Source organism: Peromyscus eremicus, chromosome X (assembly GCF_949786415.1).
Source record: "Peromyscus eremicus chromosome X, PerEre_H2_v1, whole genome shotgun sequence".
Classification (NCBI taxonomy): Eukaryota; Metazoa; Chordata; class Mammalia; order Rodentia; family Cricetidae; genus Peromyscus; species Peromyscus eremicus.
In genome coordinates, this window is record NC_081439.1 from 17039594 (window position 1) to 17063342 (window position 23749).

The 23749-nt window shown below is 45.1% G+C and overlaps 2 protein-coding genes across 3 annotated transcripts in view; both read left to right on the plus strand.

Annotated features, from left to right (window-relative positions):
• Iqsec2 (IQ motif and Sec7 domain ArfGEF 2) overlaps positions 1-23749 on the plus strand; it is an 81047-nt gene that overhangs the window by 34183 nt on the left and 23115 nt on the right. The window lies entirely within an intron of this gene.
• LOC131899600 (uncharacterized) lies at positions 826-23605 on the plus strand. Its single transcript, XM_059251109.1, has 3 exons — positions 826-851; positions 2722-2817; positions 23494-23605. The coding sequence occupies exons 1-3, from the start codon at positions 826-828 to the stop codon at positions 23603-23605; spliced, it is 234 nt and encodes a 77-aa protein (XP_059107092.1).

The following is a 23749-nucleotide window of genomic DNA, read 5'->3' on the forward strand; positions in this document are numbered from 1 at the left end:
TGTCCTGAAACTCACTTTGTAGCCCAGGCTGGGCTCGAACTCACAGAGATCCGCCTGCCTCTGCCTCCTGAGTACTGGGATTAAAGACGTGCCCCACGACGCCTGGCACAACCTCTAGTTTATAACTGGCCAGTGTATGATTGTGATTCTCTCTCTCTCTCTCTCTCTCTCTCTCTCTCTCTCTCTCTCTCTCTCTCTCTCTCTGTTTTGAGAGCTTAGTATAGTCCTAAAGAATATTATTCAGGGACACATCGTCATATCTGAAACTGGGTGGTTTGAATTTTACTTGATATGACTGTCTAGGACAGTCATATCTGTAAATGTGCTGAGAGGAGAGTGTTAGTGACAAGCCACTGCTAAAAAATGTACAAAGTAGTAATAGAACTGACGTTACAGATTCCCGGTTTTGGAATAGCCACATTAAGCCCTAATCTTGGGATTCTGCCACTACTACCAAGCTTTGTATCTCAATTTTCTACAGAAGGTATTGAAATAGGCCTCGGTGACAGAACCCTTTCAGGCTGAGACAAGTTGCTTGTGGGGATAGCAGAGGAGATGCACATAGGGGGCCCAGCCCCAAGTTTGGCCGTGAGGAATAAGAGAGCTCTCTAAACTGCTTCCTTTTGCGAGGAATTCCCAACCCTTGGAGAGCAAGGAAGGAGCAAAGTTTCCATTTGCAGCCTGGCCTGCAGCCCAGCGGGTCTGGCCCCTCCTCCTTGGCTCCTCCTTCTGGGGAAGGACTGAGGAAGAGGAGGTGGGAATAGTGACGGGGTGGCACTGGCAGGGAGTAGGGAGGGGGGCTGCCCCTGGGACAGGTCCAGACTCATGGAACCCCCCTGGAGGAGCAGCAGGTAGGAACCTGGGCCACTTAGCCTGATCTCCCTTCCTTCCTGCTCAGACCTAGACCCACAGCCTGGCTTGATGATTCAGCCGCCTTCTGGCTTCCTGGTTTCTGGCTCCCTTTCTGTACTCTTGAAGGCCTTTGGTTTAGGAGAGGGAGCCGACTTGAGTGAGTGAGTCTGTGGGCATCTGAAAGCCAGCTTGGTCAGGACCTTAGAGCCCCAAGCAGTACAGCCCATGGCCTGTGAGAGGTGACCTCTGTGACTGCCCTGGCGTTAGCCTAGCACACCCGGCAGCCTGCATGCTCCAGCCACTGACATTCTGATGCCAACATTCCAGCAGCCTGAGGGTGTCTGAGGCTCAGATACCGTGAGATGACGAGCCAGTGACTGGCACATAGAGGGTACTTGAGAAACAGCCACTCTGAAGATGATGATGGCTATGTAGAGCTTCAGAGAAGAATTCTCACATTCAAAGATTCTCTAAACATTTGGGCATCTTCTGACTTGTACTAAATTAGAGAATGGACAGCTGGGCTGGACTGCTGCCCCATTTCTGACTTTTACTTGGGCTCTTGAGTGGCCAGTACTGACCATCTACCTTTAGGGACTTGCAGAGACAGGGGCTGGCTGACATGGAGGGGCAGACTCCACTTTCAGCTTGTCCTGGCTGTGGCCACTTGGTATGACCCCCAGCAACCATACTGTGTTGGGCAGGGCAGGGACAAGGCCCTTAGCCCCCCTACTTACTGTCGCTCCTCTTCCCTCTTGCCATTCTTTGGACTTTAATCACATCAAGCAGGTGCCAGAGGGGCCTTTAGACTGTGCACTGGAGGTGGGGGTGGGGTGCAGCAGAGGGGTGGAGTGTGGGCCCAGCCTTGGGATGTGTGGGGGACAGTAACGGCCCTGGAAGCAAAAAACTCCTCCTTGGAACCACCTTGTCCTCTACCTTGCCTGCCCTTCCGCCCCAAGCTCTGAGTCCCATCCTGTCGCCAAGACCACTGAGATTCTGTCAGCCTTCTCTGCCCTCAGCCCCCTCTGCTCTGGCATTCTCTGGCTCTCCCTGTCTTCTCTCTGTGTCTTTTGTCTAGCCCTTCCTCTTTCTCCTTTTCTGTCTCTTTCGGTTTCTCTCTTTCTTTTCCTCTGCTCCTTCAGTGCTCCACCCTTGCCTCCCCTGCCCGCCCCTGCCCTCCCCTCCCTCCCTATGAAGGGTTTTCTCGAAGGGGAGCCCTTGCATTGCCCACACATCTTTCTCTTCTCTTTCATCTCCCTCTGCTTTCCTTCCTACCTTCCCCTGTGGTGTCTGCTGTGAGGAGGGCTCCTTTTCCCCTTCCCTGCTGTGGTGTCCCAGCGTCTCTCAGTAACCCAGGTCCCCACGGAGTCACCTGGAACACAGGAGGCCCAAGCCTGGCTCTTGTCTCTACTGCCCCCTGTTGTCATTGTGTTCTGTTTGTGGTTGAGTGCTGTCCTCTCTTTCTTGACTTTGTGGTTTTTTCTTTTTCCTTCCTTCCTTCCTTCCTTCCTTCCTTCCTTCCTTCCTTCCTTCCGTCCTCCCTTTCCCTCCCCCTTCTTCCTTCCCTCTCTTCTTTCCTCCTTCCTCCCTCCCTCCCCTATCCTTCCATGCCTCCTTCCCTCTATTTCTCCTTCCCTTTCTTTCCTCTTCCCCTCTTCCCTTTACTCTTCTTCCCTCTCACCCTCCTTTCCCATCATATCTTCCTTCCTCCCTCCCTCCCACCCCTCCTCCCTTTCCTTTCCTCTGCACCTTCCCTTTCCCCATCCCCCACCTACTCTGACCCCCTTGTCCCCCTTGCCCTCCCTGCCTCTCCCTTCCTTCCCTGTCTCTTTCTCTGTCTCTCTTTCCCTGTCTCTTGCTGTCTCTCAGGTCCACAGCGTCTCATACTCTACACCAGTATTGCTGTCCTACTCAGGTCCTTGACTCCATGAAGCTTACCCCCTCAGGCAGGCTGGCAGAGAGCAGGTAAGAGCTAGACCTAACCCTCCCCGAATCCTTTTCCCTTCCAAACTAATATGCACCATCATTGCCAGACACCCCCCACCCCTGCCTCGTGTCCCTTAGTCCCCCGAGTGACTGTGGAGTGGTTGTCTGAATGTCTGAGGATCTTGGGAGATCAGGTTTGGAGACTAAAGAGGACCTTTGGAATCTATTCGTACTTTATTCTTTTTTATTTTTATTTTTTTAAAGAAATCCATCCTTAGAGGCCTGTCTCCATAGCTAGGAGTGGTTGGTCTTGGAATATGTGGCCTTTGAAAGATGTTCTGAAGTATGAATAGGAGTTTGCTGTCTGAGTAGACTGTGAAAGGATGTTTAGGCAGAGGGAAGGATCTGCCTACATTTTTTTTGGAGAACAACATTATTTCCAAGTTAATCAGAAATCCTGTTTAATATTTCTGATTAGAATTCAACAAAAGGAAGTATTAACAGCCACATAAAAATAAATAAATAAAGGGAGGCCCTGCAATGTGGTGTCTTACACCCTGGTCCTAGCACTCAGGAGGCAGAGGCAGGCAGATTTCTGTGAGTGCAAAGCCAGTCTGGTCTACACAATGAGTTCAAGGCTAGCTGGGACTACACAGTGAGATCCCACCTCAACAAATAAACAAAATACCTTGCATTTAAAAGGAAGTAAGAATGGAATTTATAGGCTATTTTTAATAAATTAATTTAGGAGACTGTTACATTTCATAACCTATAAGGTGTGTCATAGGGGCTCTAGAAGAATACCTATAGTTTCCAGTGCATTTCTTTATTGTGGTGCTGGAAACTGAATTTAGGGCTTCACGAGTGCTAGGCAAACAACTGTATCACTCAGCTACAGTCCCAGCTCTCCCGGTGCTTTTATTAGAGAGGAAGGCAGGTTAAATTACATGAACTAATTATTCCACTTAAGAAGCTAGAAAAAGAACAACAAAAGGGAAACAGAATCCACTAATTACTGTAGATGAAGCCAGAAATCAATGAAACAGAAAACAAAAGTTTTGATCCTCTGGCAGATATGACTGGGGAAAAAGAAAAAAAAAGTAAGCAAAATAACATTTTTTTAAAGAAAGGAGTTACCATAAATTCTGAGGTTTTTTTTTAAAGTTATAAGAAAATGCTGTGTGTGTGTGTGTGTGTGTGTGTGTATTTATACCAAGAAACATGAAAATGTAATTTAATTGGGTGATTTTCTAGAAACATGTAAATTACAGAAAGTACCTTAAAAAGGGGGAAAAAAAAACCCAAACCTGAATAGAATGGAAAAGTGAGGAATGAAATGAAAAAAGTGGGCATTTTTTTCTCTTGAGAAATAATACCATGTCCAGTTGTTTTTCTGGAGGTCCTGAAAGTTTTATCAAATCCTGCAAGGTCAAATAATAGGAAAAGATAGCCATCTTCCCAGTTCCTGATGTAAGGCTGTTCAGTGGCAACAGGCTGAGGCAAGAATGTTGCGTTAGCCTAGGAGTTTGAAGTCAGCCTGGGCAATGTAGAGAAACCCTTTCTCAAAAACAAAGCAGAACAGGGCTGGAGATAAAGCTAAATGGTAGAACACAAAGCTCTGGGTTTTTATCCTCCATCCTACACACACACACACACACACACACACACACACACACACACACCCCGCACCACGCACGCACGCACGCGCAATTATATGTCAGTGAGCAACTTTGTTTATCTATCAGGACTGGGAATTAGATGCGGGGATTTGTGCATTTTAGACTGAGCTGTGTCTCTGGCCCGTTTTTCCTTTATCTTACTAAGTTATTCAGAGGTTGTCCTAGAAATCACTATGTCATCCAGGCTGCCCTCAGTCTTGTGTTTCTATTGCCTCTACCTCCTGAGTTCTGGGATTTCAGGCTTGTGCCCCCATACCTGATGTAACAAATACTGTAATAGAGTATTATGAAAAAAGAACCCATTAGAGTATTAAAAGTATATCTTTCTTGCCTTGGTGGCATAGGTTTGTAATCTAGCACTTGGAATATAAGGTAGAGGCCAAAAGATGAAGGGTTCAAGGTCAGATTTGGCTATATCGCAAGTTTGAACCCAGCCTAGGCTACATGAAACCTTTAGAGAGAAAGAGAGGGTGAGAGAGAACATCTTAACAAATGAAGGCTTCCTAAGAGTGCAAGGATTGTTCAACATTAGGAACCCTGGTGGCTGGATAGATGACTCAGTGGTTAAGAACACCACCTGCTCCTCCAGAGGACCTGGGTTCGATTGCCCATATCCACATGGCAACTCACAATTTTCTGAAACCCACTTCCAAGGGATGCAATGCCCTCTTCTGGCCTCTTTAGGCGCCAGGCATGCACTTGATGCACAGACATACATGCAAGCAAAACACCCATATACATAAAATAATAATAGTAGCAATAAATGATAATGATAAATGGTAGGAACTCTGTTATTGTAATTTATTGCAATATTTCTCTTTTATAGGAAATATCATTTAATTATCTATTAATGCTGGAAAATGTTCTGGTAAATTTACATTACATTCTCTTGCTACAGTGGAATAATTTGTTACATAGCAAAAGATAGCTAATACCTTAAGCTAGGAATTAGTGAAAACTTCCTTAGCTTGGTAAAGGTTTGTTTTTATAAGAATTCAGAGACAATCATCAAATGTAAAAATGAATCACTTAATACATTTCCATTAAATTCAAGAACAAAGTAAGAATGATTGCTATCACTATTGCTTAATTAATTTTTGGAAATCTTAAACAGTGGTATTTCTTTTATTGAATTTGTTATTTGACAATTTCATACTCGTGTATATTTCATTCCAATTATAAACAATGGGATTTAAAAAGAAATGAGTAGTGTAAATATTAGAATGACTCATAATTAGCATTATCTGAAGATGATATGATTGTCTAATTAGTCAAGAGAATAAAATGAAAACTTCTTTCAACTACTAAGAAATTCCAATGTGATAGGTACATACAGGACAAATATGTACACAAAACATTAGCATCTCTGAATACCAGTAGTATCTAACTAAAAGATGTAATAGAGAAAATACTTTTCACAGTAGTAAAAACAATCTATAAACTCCCTAGAAATTTACATAAAACAGGAAATATTTTTTGGAGAGGGCTATAAATTTTTATTGAAGGCTGTAAGAATTGACTCTATCAAAGATTATCTTCTGTTTGAGGAGGAAAGGTTCAATATGATGAACAATGACATTTTCCACCAATTTGATCAAAATTTGATCATAAAAATTTTTATTTGTCATAAAAATATCAGTGGTATTTTCTTTGGTACTGAGCAATTGCATTTTAAAGTTCATTGGAAAGAGTAAATATTCATTAATTAAATTTTTGCAAAGGAGAAATAATGTAGGAGATTTACCTATTAAATGTACCCAAACCTTACCATAAGAGTGCATTAATGGACTGGAAAGATGACTCAGTAGTTAAGAGCATTGGTTACTCTTGCAGAGAGCCTGGGTTCAATCCCCAGCACCCACATGGTGGCTCCCAACCATCCATAGCTCCAGCTCTAGAGGATCCAATGCCCTCCTCTGACCTCCATAGGCACCAAGCATACCTGTGATGTGCAGTACACATAAAATAATAAAATAAATCCATCTAAAAAAATTTAAAAGATTTCAGTAATTGCAAATATTGTATCTTCACAGAAATAGAGGAATATATAAACAGAACAAAGTAGGGAGTTTAGATGCAAATGTTGAAATGGGAAATTAGTTTGGGATAAAAAAAAAAGACATTTCAGACCCTATGAAAATATGGTTGTAGGATACCAGAAGGAAATATTGAATATTTTAATTATAATATTAAGATACAGAAGGCCTTGCAATGTGAGACTTTAAAACCTATAAGACAAAGCTGGGTGCAGTGAGTGTTTCACACCCTTAATCCCACCACTTGGGAGACAGAGGCAGGAAGATCTCTGTGAGTTCGAGGCCAGCCTGGGCTACATAGTGAGTATGTAGGACAGCCAGGGTTACATAGTGAGATCCTGTCTAGAAAAAAAAAAATCTAGAAGCCAAGCCAATTGTGATGGTGCATGACAGTAGTCCCAGATACTCAGGAAGCTGAAGCTGAAAGATTACTTGAAGTCAGGAGTTCAAGGCTAGCAGGAGCAACATAGTGAGATGCCAGATCCCTTCTCAAACAACAACAAAACCCAGAAGCCATAAAACAGAGTAATATTTTTCTTCATTAATATTTAAAACTGTATGGAGAAAGATATTGTACACAAAGTTAATTCATAATAAATAATGGCAGTAGAAAGTTTACTACATAATATGTTGCTATCTCTGTCTAAATCTAGATTGTGTTCTAGAAGTCAGTAAGAAAAAGATACACAACCCATTGAAAATGGAGAATTAGGTTGAACATGGTAGAATTTTACCTGTAATCCTACTGTTCAGGAAACTGAGACAAGAGGAACTGTATGAATTCGAGACCCACCTGTGCTACATTGTGAGCTCCAGGACAGCCTACACTATAGAGTGAGATCCTGTCTCAAATAAAGTAAAATAAAATGTTTAAATAACACCATTTGATGATTCAACAATGAAATAGATAATTACGTAATAACTATGAATAGGCACTAATCTTACTACTCGCTAATAAACTGTAGATTTTGAAACCATAACAAAGCACCATTTTTTAAGTGTAAACATTAAAAAAGATCAGAAGGATTGCATCAAAACAGAACCTCTTATGTACATTGATTGGAGTACAGATTAATACAGGTTTTTGTTTATTTGTTTTGTAGGGCCACTTTGTCAGTTGCCGGGAGAATTTCTCTTTTCCTTTTTGGATTTATGAGATGGGGTCTTGTTATTAGCACCAGCTGGGCTGAAACTCTTGGTTCTCCTGCTTCAGCCTCCTGAGTGCTAACATCACAGGCTTGTGATGCTGGATATCACAAGCGTGAGAATCTTGAATGTGTACATTCTTCCAAGCTGAGAACCATGCCTCAGAGCAAGATTTTTCTGAGGATTTACTGAGAGAAAGCCCAGCTTAGCCAGGCAGAAACCTTTTCTAAAATACCCAATCCAAATTGCAAACATAAAGTCTGTTGTGCAAGTCCTTATTAAATACCCCTGTAGAATATCACTCCTTTAAAAAAAAAAAAACATTCATTTTAATTTTAACTATGGGTGTGTGTGTGTGTGTGTGTGTGTGTGTGTGTGTGTGTGTGTGACACATGTGAGTGCAGGTGTCTTTGTTGTTGTTGTTTGTTTGTTTTCGAGACAAGGTCTCACTATATAGCTCTGGCTGTCCTGGAACTCACTATGTAGACCAGGCTGCTTGCAGGTGTCTTTAGTGGCCAGAGGCATTAGATGGAGATCTAGGAGGTTATGGTCTTCTGATGTGTGTGCTAGGAGTCTAACTGAGGTCCTCTGCAAGAGCATGCTCTTATGGATGAGCAGTCTCTCCAGCCTCGAATACCACTCTTGACCAAGTCTTCTAAATTTTTTTTATTAATTTGGTTTTGTGCATGGGTGTTTTGATTGCATGTATGTCTGAGCACCACATACATGTCTGGTACCTATAGAGGCCAGAAGAGGATATCAGATGCCTTGGAACTAGAGTTATAGATGATATGGGTTCTGGGAATGGAACCCAGATCCTCTGGAAGATCAGGCAATACTCTTAACCATGGAACCGTCTTTCCAGCCCTTTGACCACCTCTTAATTAAAAGGTTAGATAATGTATGCTTCTCTTAAATAAAGGCAGGATTTATGAATAACCTTTACCTTTAGCTAGTTTATACACTTGTTAAAGCGATGGAAATAACTTTTATGTACACTTTAAATAAAATATATATATTCTTGGGACTGGAGAGATGAGTCAGTAGTTAAGTGCACGTGCTGCTCTTTTGGAATGGAGTATGTCTGGTCCTACTTTCAAGGAGTTCTAGTCTAGCAGGGAGAAAAGAAGCATAGTGTACTTTGGAATGGGACTGAATTAGGCTGAGCTGGCTGCCAGAATAGAGGCATGTAACTCCATCTGGCATCTAGGGAAGGCTTCCTATAGGAGGTGACATTTTTAATGAGTTGAAAAAAAATAACTTTCTTTCATTCTCCTCCTTTATGAAGAATGGCCATGTCTTCTTTTTCACTGTTCCAAACATGGTGACTTCATTGGGGGAAAAATAGAGTCAGTTTAAGCTCAAGAGTTTCCACTTCCTGTGACTTCAGACAAATCATTTAGCTTCTGGGTCTCTGTTTCCTCAATCTAGTCGTGAGGCTAATGCCTGCCTACCTCTCAAGACTGTTTTGGGGATTGGAGATGGTCATGTGAAACTGCAGGTGACTGTCAACTATAGAAGAGGAAAGAGTACTCAGATCTTGTTTTGCCACTAACAAAGTGTGTAACACAATACATGTGTGAAGATGGTTCTGAATCAAAGACTGGCCCTGACCATAGCAGGCAAGATTTGGGGAAAGAGGAGGGTAAACATAGTACATGAGGATGGTGGAGGATGCATAATAAGGAGAGCACCAGGTGCCTGGCCTTGGCATGACATATATGGGAATTATAGCTCTGGCCCTAGTTCTCAATCCTTTTCTTTTGCTGATGCTCTCTTGTAACCAGAGCAGTAAGGCATGGTGTAACACTGTTTGCCATGACAACCATGGCAATCTCTGTCCAAACTCCGTCACTTGAACAACTTATTTCACACGTCTCTTAATCCCCTTTCTTCTCTGTTGAAAAGGACAGAATACTGCCAACAGCATCATGGATTTTATTGGCTAAGGAGTGGATGATTCCATTCAAATGAATTCGTTCAGAATTCATATCACTAAGTACCTGGAACACAATGGGTGCTCTGTAGAGTTGTTGTTATTGGTACTTATTTCAGTAGACACAGAGTACTGCCTCTGCAAGGTTATTGTTGTCCTCTGTGAATCCCCAGTTAGCTGCGGGAAGACTGTGAAGGCCTGTGACAGAAAAGAACACAATGGGGTAGAAGGTAGAGAAATAGGAGCTCAAAGGAAAGGCTCCAGCCCTGTCTGGGGCTGGCACAGGTAAACTCACCCTGAGTTCTGGGTCTTAAAGAATAAGTAAGAATTAGCCAGATGGGTGAAGTACTGAAGAACATTCTAGGCAGAAGGAATAACATATGCAAAAGAACTGGATGTTTTTAGATCGAGCAAGAGAGTGGAGTGTATGGCTCCCTGGTAGGCTTCATGAGGCCCACGAACCTCCTGAAATTGAATCAAAATGCTACATGTGTATAACTATGCACATAATTTTATGAGCAAGATAGTTCGTGGCTTTCATTAAATGCATAAAGGGATTTGTATCCCCTCAGAAAAGTTGAGAGCCAAAATTATTGGTAAGAAGGTATCCTGTGAAAGAATCTGAAATGGGAGTATAATTTGATAAAATTTGTGTTTTAGAACTGTCACATTAGCAGTCAGTATGAAAAATCATTGTAGCTGGACAGGGTGGCCCATGCCTGTAATCTTAGCACTTGGGAGGTGGAGGCAGGGCGATCAGGAGGCCATCTTTGACTATATGAAGAGTTGAAGTTCAGCCAGGGATACAGAAAACCTTGTCTGCAAAAAGTGGATTGTGTACACACAGGCCAGTGTGAGGTCTAATTTGGGACTGGCATAAAAAAAGTAGAGTCAGGCAAGGCTAGTTACACTTAGTACATTTTGTGACTCTGGTGGGCACCATTCATTCAGAGGCATTTTAATTTCAAAGTTTGGAATCCAAATCCTTTGAGAGTTGTTAATAAGATAGCTTCAGTTCAATTGTTGGGTGATAGAAATGGTTATAGGTAGTGAAGCTGAGGGATAGGAGGGCAGAAATGAGTAGACATTAACAGAATACCAGAGCCCAGTCCAGGGTAATAGTATAAGAAACAAGAACTTCCATCAATGCTCATCCATCATCCTAAGTCCCTGGTCTCATACATAATTACTAACTTCCAACCTATTCCTTGTTCTTAGAGATCCCAAGTAACACCAGAGACATGTATTTTCCTGTGGATTAGAGAAGGTGGGGGAGGGAGAGAGAGGTATATTGCTTCTAAGTTGTGAGTCAGACAAAGTTTCCCAAAGAAAGTAACATCTAAGCTAGTTACTTAAGATCCATAGTGATGTCAAGAGCTAAAAATAGGTGATGGAGGATGTTCTGAGGGTCTGCACAGAGTTTGGAAGTAAGAAAAAGCAAAAAGAAATATTAGAGGGGGCCGAGTTTAGACATGTCTCAAGCAGTTGTCTCGGGAGTATAGGCTTGTTATGTTTTTCAAGGGAGACAGCTGGGAGCTTGGAGCAGTTCTTGAATAGGAAAGTATCGTTATCAAATTAACATTTTAGAAGGAAGGAAGATTTGGGAAGAGGCTGATGTAGTCATCCAAGAGAAGAGAAACTAAGAAAGTGACGGTAAGCGTAGAGCAGAGGAGATGGACTGAGAAGTGATTGGGCAAAAGGAAGGACCAGAGTCAGAGACTTGGTGCTTAAGGAGAGATGGAGGAGGAGGTGGACGTGATTGAGAATGTAGTTCACAGTTGGTTGGAGTCTTCAGGCTTGGCAATGGATTCATCTATTGCATGAATATTTACTAAAGCACTGCTCTGGGCATGAGAAATGGAGCACTGAACAAGACAGATGCCTGCCTTGGTGGGTCTTACTGTAGACAAGACAATAAACCACAGTATGTGTGTGGTGAACAGGTGCCTTTTGAAGAGTCGAGTCTATAGTGGTGAATTGCTGATCAGAGACTTGAAGGAAGTCAGGCAGCAAGCCATGCACAAATGTAGGAGATGGTACTCCAGACGGAAGGTGCATGTGTTTGAAGGACACATGTGTAGGAAGGACAATGAACTTTGAAAAAGGTTGAATTAGGGGCAAAGGGAGCAGAAGATAACATGCAGAATGTTAGAGCTATTTAGGAGGTAGAATGAGCAAGTTTTAGTGACTGAAGAATCAAGTATGTGTGTCCAATCTTCAATCTTTAGGCCACATTTGGCCAATAATAGCTGTGAATTTGGTCTAGCACAGATTCTTAAACTTACATTTAAATTACAATTAAACTTACAATTCTTAAACTTACAATTAAGAAAAATTGTGAGACCTTTTGCATTTTTTCTTGTAATGTGACTGCACAATTTTTAAGTCCAAACTGTGTAGATGTCATCGTGTCAAAATGTCAAAAGGTTGGACTTGTCTGATAGGGTCTCCAAGGTGTGTTTTGGGCACAAGTGACTAGGTGTATGGCAGTAGCTTTCACTCAGGTGGGAAATGCAAGAGGCAAGGCTTGCACTGATAAGGTTGTGGGAGAGGTCCCTCTGACATCTGAGGGCTGTACGGGCTGTCCTCTTGGAGCTGGTTCACAAGCACTAGACTTGATGGGCCTAGACCCAGCAGAAAGATCTGTGCTAGATAGAGCCACACCTGAAGTTATGAAATGAAATGACGTCATTGAAGGAGAGTGAGATGAAAGAGAATACGAGAGAAGAACTGGGGAAGAGGTACCAACCTGCAGGATGGGCCCAAGAAGAGGTGGAGGGATGGGCCAGAGAAGGAAAACCAACTGTGACTGGGCTTGCCAAGGAAGAAAGTGGCCTTGTTAAGACTGTTAAGTCTTGTGGACAGGAGGAGTTAAGCCCAGGGCAGAAGTGAATGTATTGCTTTAACCATCAGGAAGTCCTGGGCAACCTTCCTAAAAACCATTTTCCATGCAGCGATGAGTGCAAGAGGCAGATTGCAGTGGGTTGAAGAACTCGTAGGAGGTACTGAAGTGGAGATGGCCAGTGTAGACAAATTTCTCAAGAAGCTTAGCTGTGAAGAAGAAAGAGGGACAGAGGGAGATGTGGAGGCAGGTAGAGGGTTTTGATTCCCAGATGGGAAAGACTTGAGCTTCTATAAATGGGGACAGGAAGGAGGCAACAAAGAAAGAACAGTTAAGAATATGGGAGATAGAAGGAACGGTGGTTGTGCATGAGAGAGCAAGGAGAGAGCCCAGATCTCAGGTGGAACCTGGCCTTAAATAGTATAGGGCACCCCTATTTCTGCCAGAGAGGAAAAGTAGTGATGGTAATGGGCATATAGGTGCATTGAGATTGGTGACAGGAATGCTTCAGGGAAGTTCAAAGAAATCAACAAGCCTGACCAAGCACAGAGATACTGGAGCCAGCTAGAAGGAAAGAATACTTGTGGCTGGGAGTCAGGGAGGACCCCTCTCAGGAAGCAGCATTTGAAATGAAGCATGAATGAAATCAGCAAAGGCATAGAGGAGTGAAAAGGCTGGGCATGCAGATGTAATATTGAACTAGTTTGATGACAGTTGGGCAGGAGTGAGTATAACAATGTGGATACCACTGGCAATGGCAGCCATAATAACGTTAGCATGTGTTAAGCACCAAACCTCTCCTGCGGTAGATGCTTTAGCATTTGTGGCTTCATTTAATCCGACCATACCCTATGGGATGGATATTTCCCCGTTTTGCAGATAAGGAAAATGAGTCCCAGACTGGTGAAGAAATGGATCCCAGCCCAACAAGCTGGTAGGTGGTGGGGCTGGTATTGAAACTCAGGCCTGTTTGAGTCCATCTGTCCAGAAAAGCCAGCTGAGCCCATATGATGAGGGAGCCTTCAATGCCAACTTGGAGTCTTAACTTTATCCAGCAGACAATGAGGAGCCGAGATGAGCAGAAGAGGTTGGTGCCGAAAGGTGAACTTTAGGGAGGCTAAAAAGGAAAGAGAAGGGACCTGTCAGAGGCAGAAAGAGCAGGAGCCTGTCCTTGGTAAGAGGGGAATGAACAGTGAAACTGGACTGTCACATTTTCCTCATGACAACCTTAAGAGTTGTGGCATTTTTATCACGTTGTAGAGATGAATGGGAAACTACGGCTCAGGGCTTGAGACCTGGGTCATGTGATTTTGCTGATTCAGTGTGTATATGGAACAGTGTGTCAGAGGGATCTCCAAGTTGGAGAAGGGCGTGTGCACGGATGTGTGTGTGTTCATGCATGTGCTTGTCTGCTAGGTGGACCACAGTGCCTTCCCCTGCTTGTTGTCTCTCCTCCTCATCTCTTCCTGATCCTTTTCGTTCCTGGATTCCATACTTTCTTATAGTCTCTGAACTGAGGAGTCTGGGAATGGGATGTTGCCATTTCCTTGGCTGTCCCCAGAAAACCCACCTTTTCACTTCTGAAACATCTGATGCCCTGCCAGCTCTACTATCTATCCATATACTCCAGTGACTATTATATGCAGCCTGGCCCCTTAGAAATGAGGTGTAGAAACAGTTAACAAAACCCTCCATTGCTCTTGTTTCCATTTTGACTGTTTGCTAGGCATTTAATGTTTGTTCTAGACCTTGCAACAGTCCTGGGAGTTGGCAGTTCTGGCAGTTGGCAGCATGAGCCCCTTTTTACAGATGAGGTAACAACTCCCAAGTGGGGCAATACAATGCCCAAGGGCACATAACATAGAAGCACGTGTATAGCCTGGGTTTAGGCCCAGGTCTCCCTCCCCTTCCCTTCCCTTCCCTTCCCCTCCCCTCCCCTCCCTTCCCCTCCCCTCCCCTCTCCTCTCCTCTCCTCCCCTCTTCTCTCCTCTCCTCTCCTCTTCTTTCTTCCATATCTTTCTTTCTTTCCCCTTCTTTTTTTTTTGTGGTTCTAGGAGTGGAACCCAGGGCCTTGCATGTGACAGGCAAGCGCTCCACCGTTGGGCCACATCCCTAACCCATGAACCCAGGTCTCTTTGCTTCTAACACTGTGCACTTACATGCTTGATTTCTAAGCATCATGCTTGGTTTTGCTGACCTTGAGTCTTAAGGAAACTAAACTTTGTTCTGTAAGGACAGAATAGATTTCTAGCACAAAACCTGGAAGGACTGAATCTGAGACCTGAAACCCTAAGAACTCCTGATTCAGATCCTGACTATATTTTATACACAGTTGTGTGACCTCAGTCAGTTTATCTAACTTTGTGAACTTATCAAAGTTCATTTTTAAAATGCTGCTTCTGCAGAGTTGTTGCAGGAGTTAGATGAGATATGCATACAAAGTTCTAGCCCAAAACAGGTTGCTATTATTTACTGGGAAATGAAGGCTGGGCACCTGTCAGAGTCAAAAATTGTGTTTCTATACTGTGAAGGTGACCCTAAGATTGAGGCTGGGTTGGGGAGGCTCCTTGGAGACTGAGTTGGATGTGGCCCTGGATAACGTGTCACACTGGCTTCCCTATTTGGACCCCCATCCTAGCCCAACCTCCCAGTTCTGGCCCTTCATGTATCTCCCCTTCTCTGCAAACTAATGTCTCTGCCTCTCTCTGTCACCCCTGCCTGTGGCCTCTACCCTGCCCTTCCTGGCCCCAGGGAAGAGGAGGAGGAGGAGGAGACTGAGGAAGAGGAAGAGGAAGACGCTCACCAGTTCTGCTGTCCGGCCTCCGAATGCAGTAGTCCCTCCTCTCGATAACTGAGAGGACAAGGGCCATTTTCTATGCAGAAGCAAAAGCCTTAACCAGCCCCCAGCCCCCTGCCTCTGTGGATCCCTCATGGGACCCTGTCCCCTGCTTCAGGAACCAGATGGGCAAGCATCATGCTCTTTCTTCCCCGACCTCCTTCTTGGAATTCCTCCCCACCCCTGCTGTCTCCCCTAGGCTCTAGTCCTTGAATTAAAGAGCTGGAGTCCTAGATTTTACTAAAATATGGGAGAAGCAGAGCTTGGAGCTTGAAGCTTGGAACCTGGACCCTCTTGCACCTATACCCCCACTTCCCAGGCACCCTGGAGCCTGTTACTACTGGAGAGGTCTCCAAATGACACCCCAAGGACCTACCTCTGTCCTCTGTGAGCACAAACAGAGATGCAGGGTGCCTAGGGCTCAGAGGACCAGACGGGAGCAGGAACCCAGCCTGCCTAGTTCCCCGTCACTCATCCCCTTGCTCCTTGCTGTGGCCATAGCTGCCATTTACTCCACTGCTTGAAGGCCTCACCTCATACCCTCTCCCCAACCCCTATCACTCCCATAGCGCTCTGTAAACATGATCAGGAGGAAAAGGCCTTTCAGCATGTGTGTTGCTATGTATAAAGAAATTTCCATCAATAAAAGCTGATCTCTTCTCTCTGTCTGATGTATGTTCCACCCCACCCCATCTCCCTGTCTCCATTCCCACCAGAACTTTGCCTTCTTTCCTATCCAGGACTGGTAATGGGCTGGAAGACAGAGTAGGAGTTGATTTGTGGCATTGTCAACACCTAAAAGTCATTCAATAAATAAATGTGTGAATGTCTCCCAGCATGAGCACACCTGTTACTGTCTTCAGTGCACTAGCTGGAGGCATCTTCGAAATGGCTAATCTTGGACATGACCCTTGACTTCTGCAATACATATAGTTTACCCATCTGGAAAATGGGGAGAGTGGGTTGACCAGGGTCACCAGAGTTCTTCCAGCTCTGACATTCTGAATCTGAGATGCTACCATTTTAAGAAGCTGTAATTATGAGCTTTGAAAATACGATGATGCAGGGACATATTTCATACAGTTCTGTGAGTTCTCTTTCTACAGTGTTATGATACTTGGATTGTCCAATCCTATGATTTTCGATTTCATAATTCTACCATTTAAAACTTCTGATGATGTGATTTGCATATTCGGATTCCTTGGTTCTGATACTGTAACTTTAAGATCTCTGAGAAGAAGCCATTTCCCCAACATGAATGTAAACATTTCCTTGACCTGCCTCTTTAAAGCAGTGGTTCGCAACCTGTGGATCACCTAAGACCACTGGAAAACACAGATACTTACATTACAATTCATAACAGCAGCAAAACAAGAGTTAGGAAGTAACAAAGAAAATAATCTTATGGTTGGGGATCACCACAGCGTGAGGAACTGTATTAAAGGGTCACAGCATTAGGAAGGTTGAGAACCACTGCTTTAAAGGGTGCTGTCGGGAGAGAAGACAGTGGCTTCTATGGATTTGTGCTCCCCCTCCATGTTGTGTTTATATTAGGAAATGGAAAGGTGGGTGGGGAATAGTAGGATCCAGGAGGGCTTGCTGGAGGAAGAAGGGCAAGAACTGGGTCTCAAGTATTGGGAAAGATTTGATTAGGTGACAGGAAGTGAGAAGACATTACAGGGAATAGGGACCATATGGGAAAACAATACCCACAGGGGTGCTCCAGGGTCAAGTTGGGCAGTGGTGAGTAATTAATGTGTTCAAATGTCTCTCCAGGGTGTGTGAGTCTAGGTGACCTGTGACTGGGAGAAGGAGATCATCTATGCTTTATTTGAGTGGAAATAGAGGAAGTGGGCAGGGGGTAACTGAATGAAGGAAGAGAGCAAGTAAAGGGCAGGCGGTCATCTTGGGAACTGGAAGAGTGGTAACCCCATTCAGGCAACTGATTTGGCTGGATCAAACAGGCTCTGTGGTGTGGGAAGGGAGCAGGCTTATATCCATTGTGAGAAAAATATACCTCCATGTGTCTGTGCATCTATGTGGACATGTGTGTGAGGCTGTACAGGTCTCACAGTAGTGAGAGACTATGTGAGCTGTTGTAGATCTAAGGAAATGTGACTATGTGAGCCAGCATGAGGAATTCTGAGAATATGAGGTTTTTCTATGTGAGGTCCTGGCTTTCTGCACCTGGAAGTCTCTATGTATGTGCCCAGTGAATGTAATCACAAGGGTGAGATGTGGTTGACTTTTAAACTTGGGGCTGTGGCTCTTAGGGTAACAGTTATCACGCAGATGGTTACACACATGCAGACTTATGTTACCTGTGGATTTAGGGAACAAGGTAGCTGAGCAACAGATGTATGCTAGGCCCTGACCTGGGCATGGTAGCTCCATGAAAGTGAATCATGCCAGGCCACTACTCTTGGAAAACAGATATGGGGATCAAGAGTGGGCAATGCATACTTCAAGAGAAAATCACGTTAGCTGGTGGTAAGGGCCACCAGGAGGTGGGTGAGCACGAGACACAGAGGAGACAGTACCTGATCTTGTTGGTTTTGGGGAGGGTGAGAGTGAGTCAGAACTGACTTGGCTGGAAGAGATGCCTGCTCAGGGTATACAAAATGAAGATGAGCTCATCTAGGCCAGTTAAGTCCAAAGGTGAACGGAAGAAAAGACATTTTGGACAGGAAAAATAAAGCAAGTCTGTGAATGCAAGCCCGGAAAGATGATGGATGAGCTTGCTATAGAGGAATTGCAAGTAGCTATTGTTCCCTGTTTGGAGCATATAAGGCAGAGTGAGAGGCAACAGGAAGTGCTGGGGTGGGGGTGGCGTGGATCTTTGTAGCTCAAAGTGCAGCTTTTGCCTAGGAGATAGGGAAGTTTTGAAGAGAGGTCACTTTCACTGTCTGGGCTTCACCTGGATCTGTGGGATTGGATAGTTCTTAAAATTTGTTTGTAAAGTTCACTGCAGCTCTGTGGATCTCATGTACGAAGCCATGAATCATTGTTCTTAAGTGCGGGAGCTTTTCCCATCTAACTTCAGGCTTTCCTGCTTCCTCGCTCACCACTCCACAAATATTTACCCGATGTCTAGTCCCTTGTGTGCCACTATGGGAAGAAATGGAGAGATGGATTGTGCAGGGACTACACTGTGGAAAGGGACAGGAAGAACATGAGCTTTGTATGCAGACTTACTGTTTTCTGTGTGTGGATGTGGGGATTGAACCCCAAGCCTGGAGATGCTAGGCAAATGCTCTGCCACTCAGCCATATTACCAGCCTTGTTCGTGTGTTCAGATATGTTTTCTTTTGAGTCTTGGCTCCTCCACTACTTGTAGGAGACTCTGCAACTGAGTTCATCTCTCTGTACCTCAGATTCCCATCTATGTTATTATATCTCCTTCAGGGAGAAGACTCAGACTTTGCACAGTTGCTAGACCTAGTGAAAAGAATAAATAAGTTACAACTAATACTTTTCTGGGGCTTCAAATGAGCAGATTCGGGATTCCAGCCCAGGTCTTTGGGCTCCCAGAATCTGCTTTCCCACTGTTTACCTGGTCAGCCCTCAGGCTAGTGGTTAGTTAATCTAGGATGCATTTGGGATTGGATTCTCTGTGGCACTGGATTGGACAGCAAAAACATCTTGCAGAAGAGCTGTCGAGCAGTGGCTGCTTTTCCTTAGTATCTCCTGCCATTCTCTGTCAGCTCCAACCTCTTTGCCCAGTCTTTTCCCTCTAGAGCCTAAAGCCATTGGTTCCATCTCCATACCCTCACCTTCTTGTTTTCTTGTATTTCACTTCCAGTCCCTTCCCTTTCCAACCTAAGTTGTCATGGGGATAGTTTTCAGCAACCTTGCTTTCCTCTTGCCCTCATCTTATGGTATCCATAGCAACAGTCTCCATTCATTTCCATGGCAACTGCATTCTGATCCCATTCCCTGCTGAATTCCTGGCTCTGGGCAGTACCAATAAAGAGACGGAGGGAGAGAAGACATCCCCACACTAAACAGGAGTAGCATCTGGGAAGGGTCAGTGCCCCACCCTCTCTCATGGTCAAGCCAGCCTCAAGTCCCTAGAAGGCATCCTATTCTGCTTCTCCCTATCTTAGAGCCTTGGCTTACAAGAGTCCCCAACTCTCATCTCTCCTAACTCCTCCTAGGCAAAGAGCAGTCCAAGAGCTTCCTCTCCCAGGAAGACTTCAAGACAGCAGGAGGGCCAGCACAGGCTTTGGGTCTGAATCCCCATCCTGCCGGTTACTAGCGCTGTGACCTTTGTCAGTCAGTTTCCTTCTTAGAGCTGTTTTCTTCCTCTGTAAAACAGGAATCCTAATTCTCCCCCTTGTGTTTGCCATGCAGATTAAATAATGTGTGGAAAATGCCTGACACAGGGTAGGTGCATAGTTAAGTGCCAGTTTATTTTTATTCTGCTCAGCCACCCCCAAGCAGAAGGAATCTCTCTCCTTTAGTCCCCCATCACTTCCTATATTCCCCAGCCCTGATAACTTTCCACTTTGTTCTGTGGTTATTTGTGTAGCATGGCTTATTCTCCCCCTCTGCAAAGGATGCTCTCATTTCCCCCTAAAGAGTAGTCCAGCAGGCAGTGTGTGTTTGTGTCTACATGTATTCATGTTTACTTCCGTGTGGCTATGGATGCTATGTCTGTGATGTTATACTTATCCGGGGGGGGGGGGGGGGGTTCCATGTGATTGGCCTGTAACTAAAGCGTTTTAGTGTTTAGGGGCTCTGACTTGAAGTGTTCCACACCTCCGGATTCTTTAGCAGTATGTATGATAGCAGGAGCAACCCCTCCTGCAATCTCCAGTGTTTTGGCCAGTCTCTCCAATGGGAGGCTATGCTGCCACCCTACAGTTCCTGCAACTGTTCCCTTTGCAATCAAAATGGGGCAAGTTCTCAAGAGAGGAATTACCAAGGAGTAGAGAGCCTGGAGCGGCACAGGGCTGGGAGTAGGAGAAGCGCTGAAATATCATTAGAGGGCAGTCTGATCTCTGAGTTTGCATCCTGGCTTTCTTACTTAACAACGATGTATGGCCGTGAGTTACAATTATATCAACTCTACCTTTCTTCACTTTGAAGGGGGCTAACAAAGCCTGTTGCAGGGAGCAGAGATGACTGCAGAGCCCTACAGTAGCATGAAGGAGGGGCATGTGTGTAAGGTAACCTGTGTGAAGGAGGCAAGCAGGTGTGGAAGGGCACACCTAAGCTAAATGTCGAAGTGTGAGCAGAAGGTAGCCGGATTTGGGTGTGATATATGGCTCAGGCCAAGTAAGGAAGCTGGAGGCTGTTCTATTGATGATAAGTTAGGTTACATCCCTTCTATGTTCATCACAGTCAGATCAAAAGCCAAAACCTTTATGATAGGCTCAGTGTCTCTTGTGTTAGTTGCCTTTTGTTGCTGTGATAAAACCACAAGAAACTTGGAGAGGAAAGGGTTTATTTCGTCTTACACTTCCAGATAACAGTCCATCTCTGAGGGAAGTCAGAGCAGGAACTCAGGGCAGAAACCTGGAGGCAGGAACTGAGGCAGAGACCATGCCACTTAATGGCTTGCTTTCTTATACACCCCAGGACCACCTGCCCAGGGTGGCACCATCCACAGTGGGCTGGGGCTGGGCCCTCCCACATCTCAGAAACCAAGAAAATGCCCACACATATGCCAATCTGATGGAGGCAAATCCTCAGTTGAAGCTCTGCTTTTCCAGGTGACTCTCTCTTGTGTCGAGTTGACAAAAACTAACCTGTAAAATCTCATTGCCTGTCTTATCTCTCATTACTCTCTCTTGTTCACTATGTTCTGGCTATACTGTCTTTTTCATTGATCCTTAAGCATGTAGACCTGTTGTACTGGCTACTCTCGTGCCTCAGACAGCTGCACAGCTCACCCCCTCATTTCCATCAGGGTTCTGCTTCTGTGTCATCCCCCACCCCCACCCCAGGGCTTTCCTGGACGTCTAAAATAACACATTTGGCTGGGTTTATGGCTCCAGTGGTAAAGAGCTTGCCAAGTCGGCATAATTCTCGGAGTTCTATCGCTCGTCTGTCTCCGTCTCTCTGTGTCTCTGTCTCTCTCTCTTTCACACGCACACACGATTAAAACAGCACCTTTTTACACTCTGCCTTATTTTCCATCTTAGTACTTAGCTCTACTTGAAGTGATAGACATTTGCTTCCTTCCTTCCTTCCTTCCTTCCTTCCTTCCTTCCTTCCTTCCGTCTGTTTTCCTCAACTCTAATATCACCTTCCTGAAGAAATAATTTGGTGGCTTTGCTTTTTACTGTATTTCCGGTGCTTAGTGCTGTGCATGACACATGGAAAGTACTTGGTTATTGTTTATTGAGTGAATTATAGGAAGCTGTGGCAGGATTTGATGAGAAAGCAAGATGGGCTAATTTGTATGTTTCAATGTTCTCACTATCCACAGGATAGAGAAGAGATTTGCAAATAAGACTGGAGTTTGTGGTACAAATTCGGGTGAGAATCTTATTAGAGCAGTTGCCAAGAGTATTCACTGACTCCCTCATGCCAGAAACACCTACTCTGGTCTATGCCCCATACCCTTTGCCAGCCAGATAGGCATTTACCAAATTCTCTTCCTATGCTGGGATACTGAGAGTCATGCACTCTTTGCCAAAGCTAATCTGTGCCAGGAAAAGGAGTCATGTGCAAAGGTAGGGGCTCTGAGCAAGATCAGCAGTAATTTCTGGCTAGTGGCAAGATTTAAGGGGCATCTCAGTGGGGGCATATGACTTGAATCTTAACAGAACTAGCATGTGGGGCGTTTCTCAGATTGTACTACCAGAAATGATGGGGATGGCCTTGGGAGTGGAAGATAGTATATGAGCAGTTTGAGAGGTAAGGGACTGAGGAACATCTGAGAAAAACAAAAAACAAAAAAAAAAAAACCAGGATCTAGGCTCAGGTGAATTAGATTAGGGGTTGCTTAATGATTGAGAGTGTGAACAGCCGGGCGGTGGTGGCGCACGCCTTTAATCCCAGCACTTGGGAGGCAGAGGCAGGTGGATCTCTGTGAGTTTGAGGCCAGCCTGGTCTGCAGAGAGTGTGAATTCTGAAATCATGCTGCCTGGATTTGAATCCTGCTTGTATTGTTGGTAGCTAACCTCCCTGGACTTTGTTTTCTATATAAAATGAAGACAAATAACGACTTTATAGGGTTGTTAGAAAGAGCAGCCAAGTTATTGAGTACGAAGTGGTCAGAACGATACCTAAATACTAAGTGTTCTAGAAGTATTCATTCATTGTCTGTTGAACCTTGGAGAGGTCTTCAATGCCAGAATGATGGGAAATTGGACTAACTTGTAGGCAGTATGAGCTGTGGATGTTTTTGTGGATAGAGGAGATAGTTGACCAAAGCTGGGTTTGAAATGTGTACTGCTAAGGGAGAGGTTTGAGAGGTTGGTGAGCAGTCTCCTGCATCCCGAGGGAGACAGGAGTGTCTTTGATACTGGGCTGGGTCTAACTTGTGGAGGGTGGCAACAGGGGTCTCTGAGGTCTGAGAGGAAGGAGAATTTAGGGTAGAAAGCAGTCCTTCAGTCTCATTCTGACTAGTACTTGGGAGGGTGGAGGATGAACATCGAGTAAGAATTCCCGCCAGGGCAGAGCCCAGCTCCACGCCTCTGACCTCCAGCACAGAGGGCTGGCAGTCCCCAGACAGCGTGAGCTCTTGTGCTTGTAGGTAACCCCTTCCACCCACCCAACTTACCCTTACCTTGCACCCTGGCCTCTGCCAATAGAAGCTGAGGAGAGGCCCTTTAATCCTTTTACTAGCCAGGAGCTCCCACAGCCTATACTGCTTCCCCCAGGAAAAAAAAAAAAGAAAGATCATACTTTTAGCCCCAGCCACACCCATTCTCCCACAGCCTCCTCCACTCCTCAGCCTTCCTGGTTCTCCCCACCTCTGTGCTTCTCACCATGCCCTGGAGCTCTGCCGCCACCTGGGTTCCCTGGCAGCCTGGTTGCCATGGCACTGTGGGAGCAGGTCGGGCAGAACAACAGCTCTAGTAACCCCAGCAGGCAAGACCTGGGACCCAGCTCCTGCCACCTTTCGACCTGAGAATCCCCTGCCCTCCTCCCCCAGCTGAGCAGAGGAGGACATGAGGAGAAAAAGGAAGCTTCCCCGCAGGGCAGCTCTTTACCTGTGAGGATGCTGAATGGGAGGCACTTCCCACTGTGGCCCAGCCTGTGCCTTCACCCTGCCCTCTCACCAGCAGCAGCAGCAGAAGCAGCAGCAGCAGTAACAGCAGCACTAACAGCAGCAGCAGCAGCAGCAGCAGCCTGGGAACCCTGGGAACTGGCCAGGCCTGGACTCCAGGCTGCTAAGGGCAGGGGCAGGGCACAGGGGCAGGGCTGGGTTGGGGGGAGGGGAGAACCTGGATGGGCAGGGTACAGGAATCATCAAACAAGACTGGGAGGGGGCTATCCATCAAGGAAACTGGTCTGGGGTAGTTCTGGGAAATCATTGCA

Bases quoted from the DNA above. Each gene is read 5' to 3' on its own strand.
- LOC131899600 (XM_059251109.1), top strand. From the start codon at position 826: ATGGAACCCCCCTGGAGGAGCAGCAG. The intron at 852-2,721 runs GTAGGAACCTGG...GCTGTCTCTCAG, and splicing joins CCCCCCTGGAGGAGCAGCAG to GTCCACAGCGTCTCATACTC. The intron at 2,818-23,493 runs GTAAGAGCTAGA...CCCTCTCACCAG, and splicing joins GGCAGGCTGGCAGAGAGCAG to CAGCAGCAGCAGAAGCAGCA.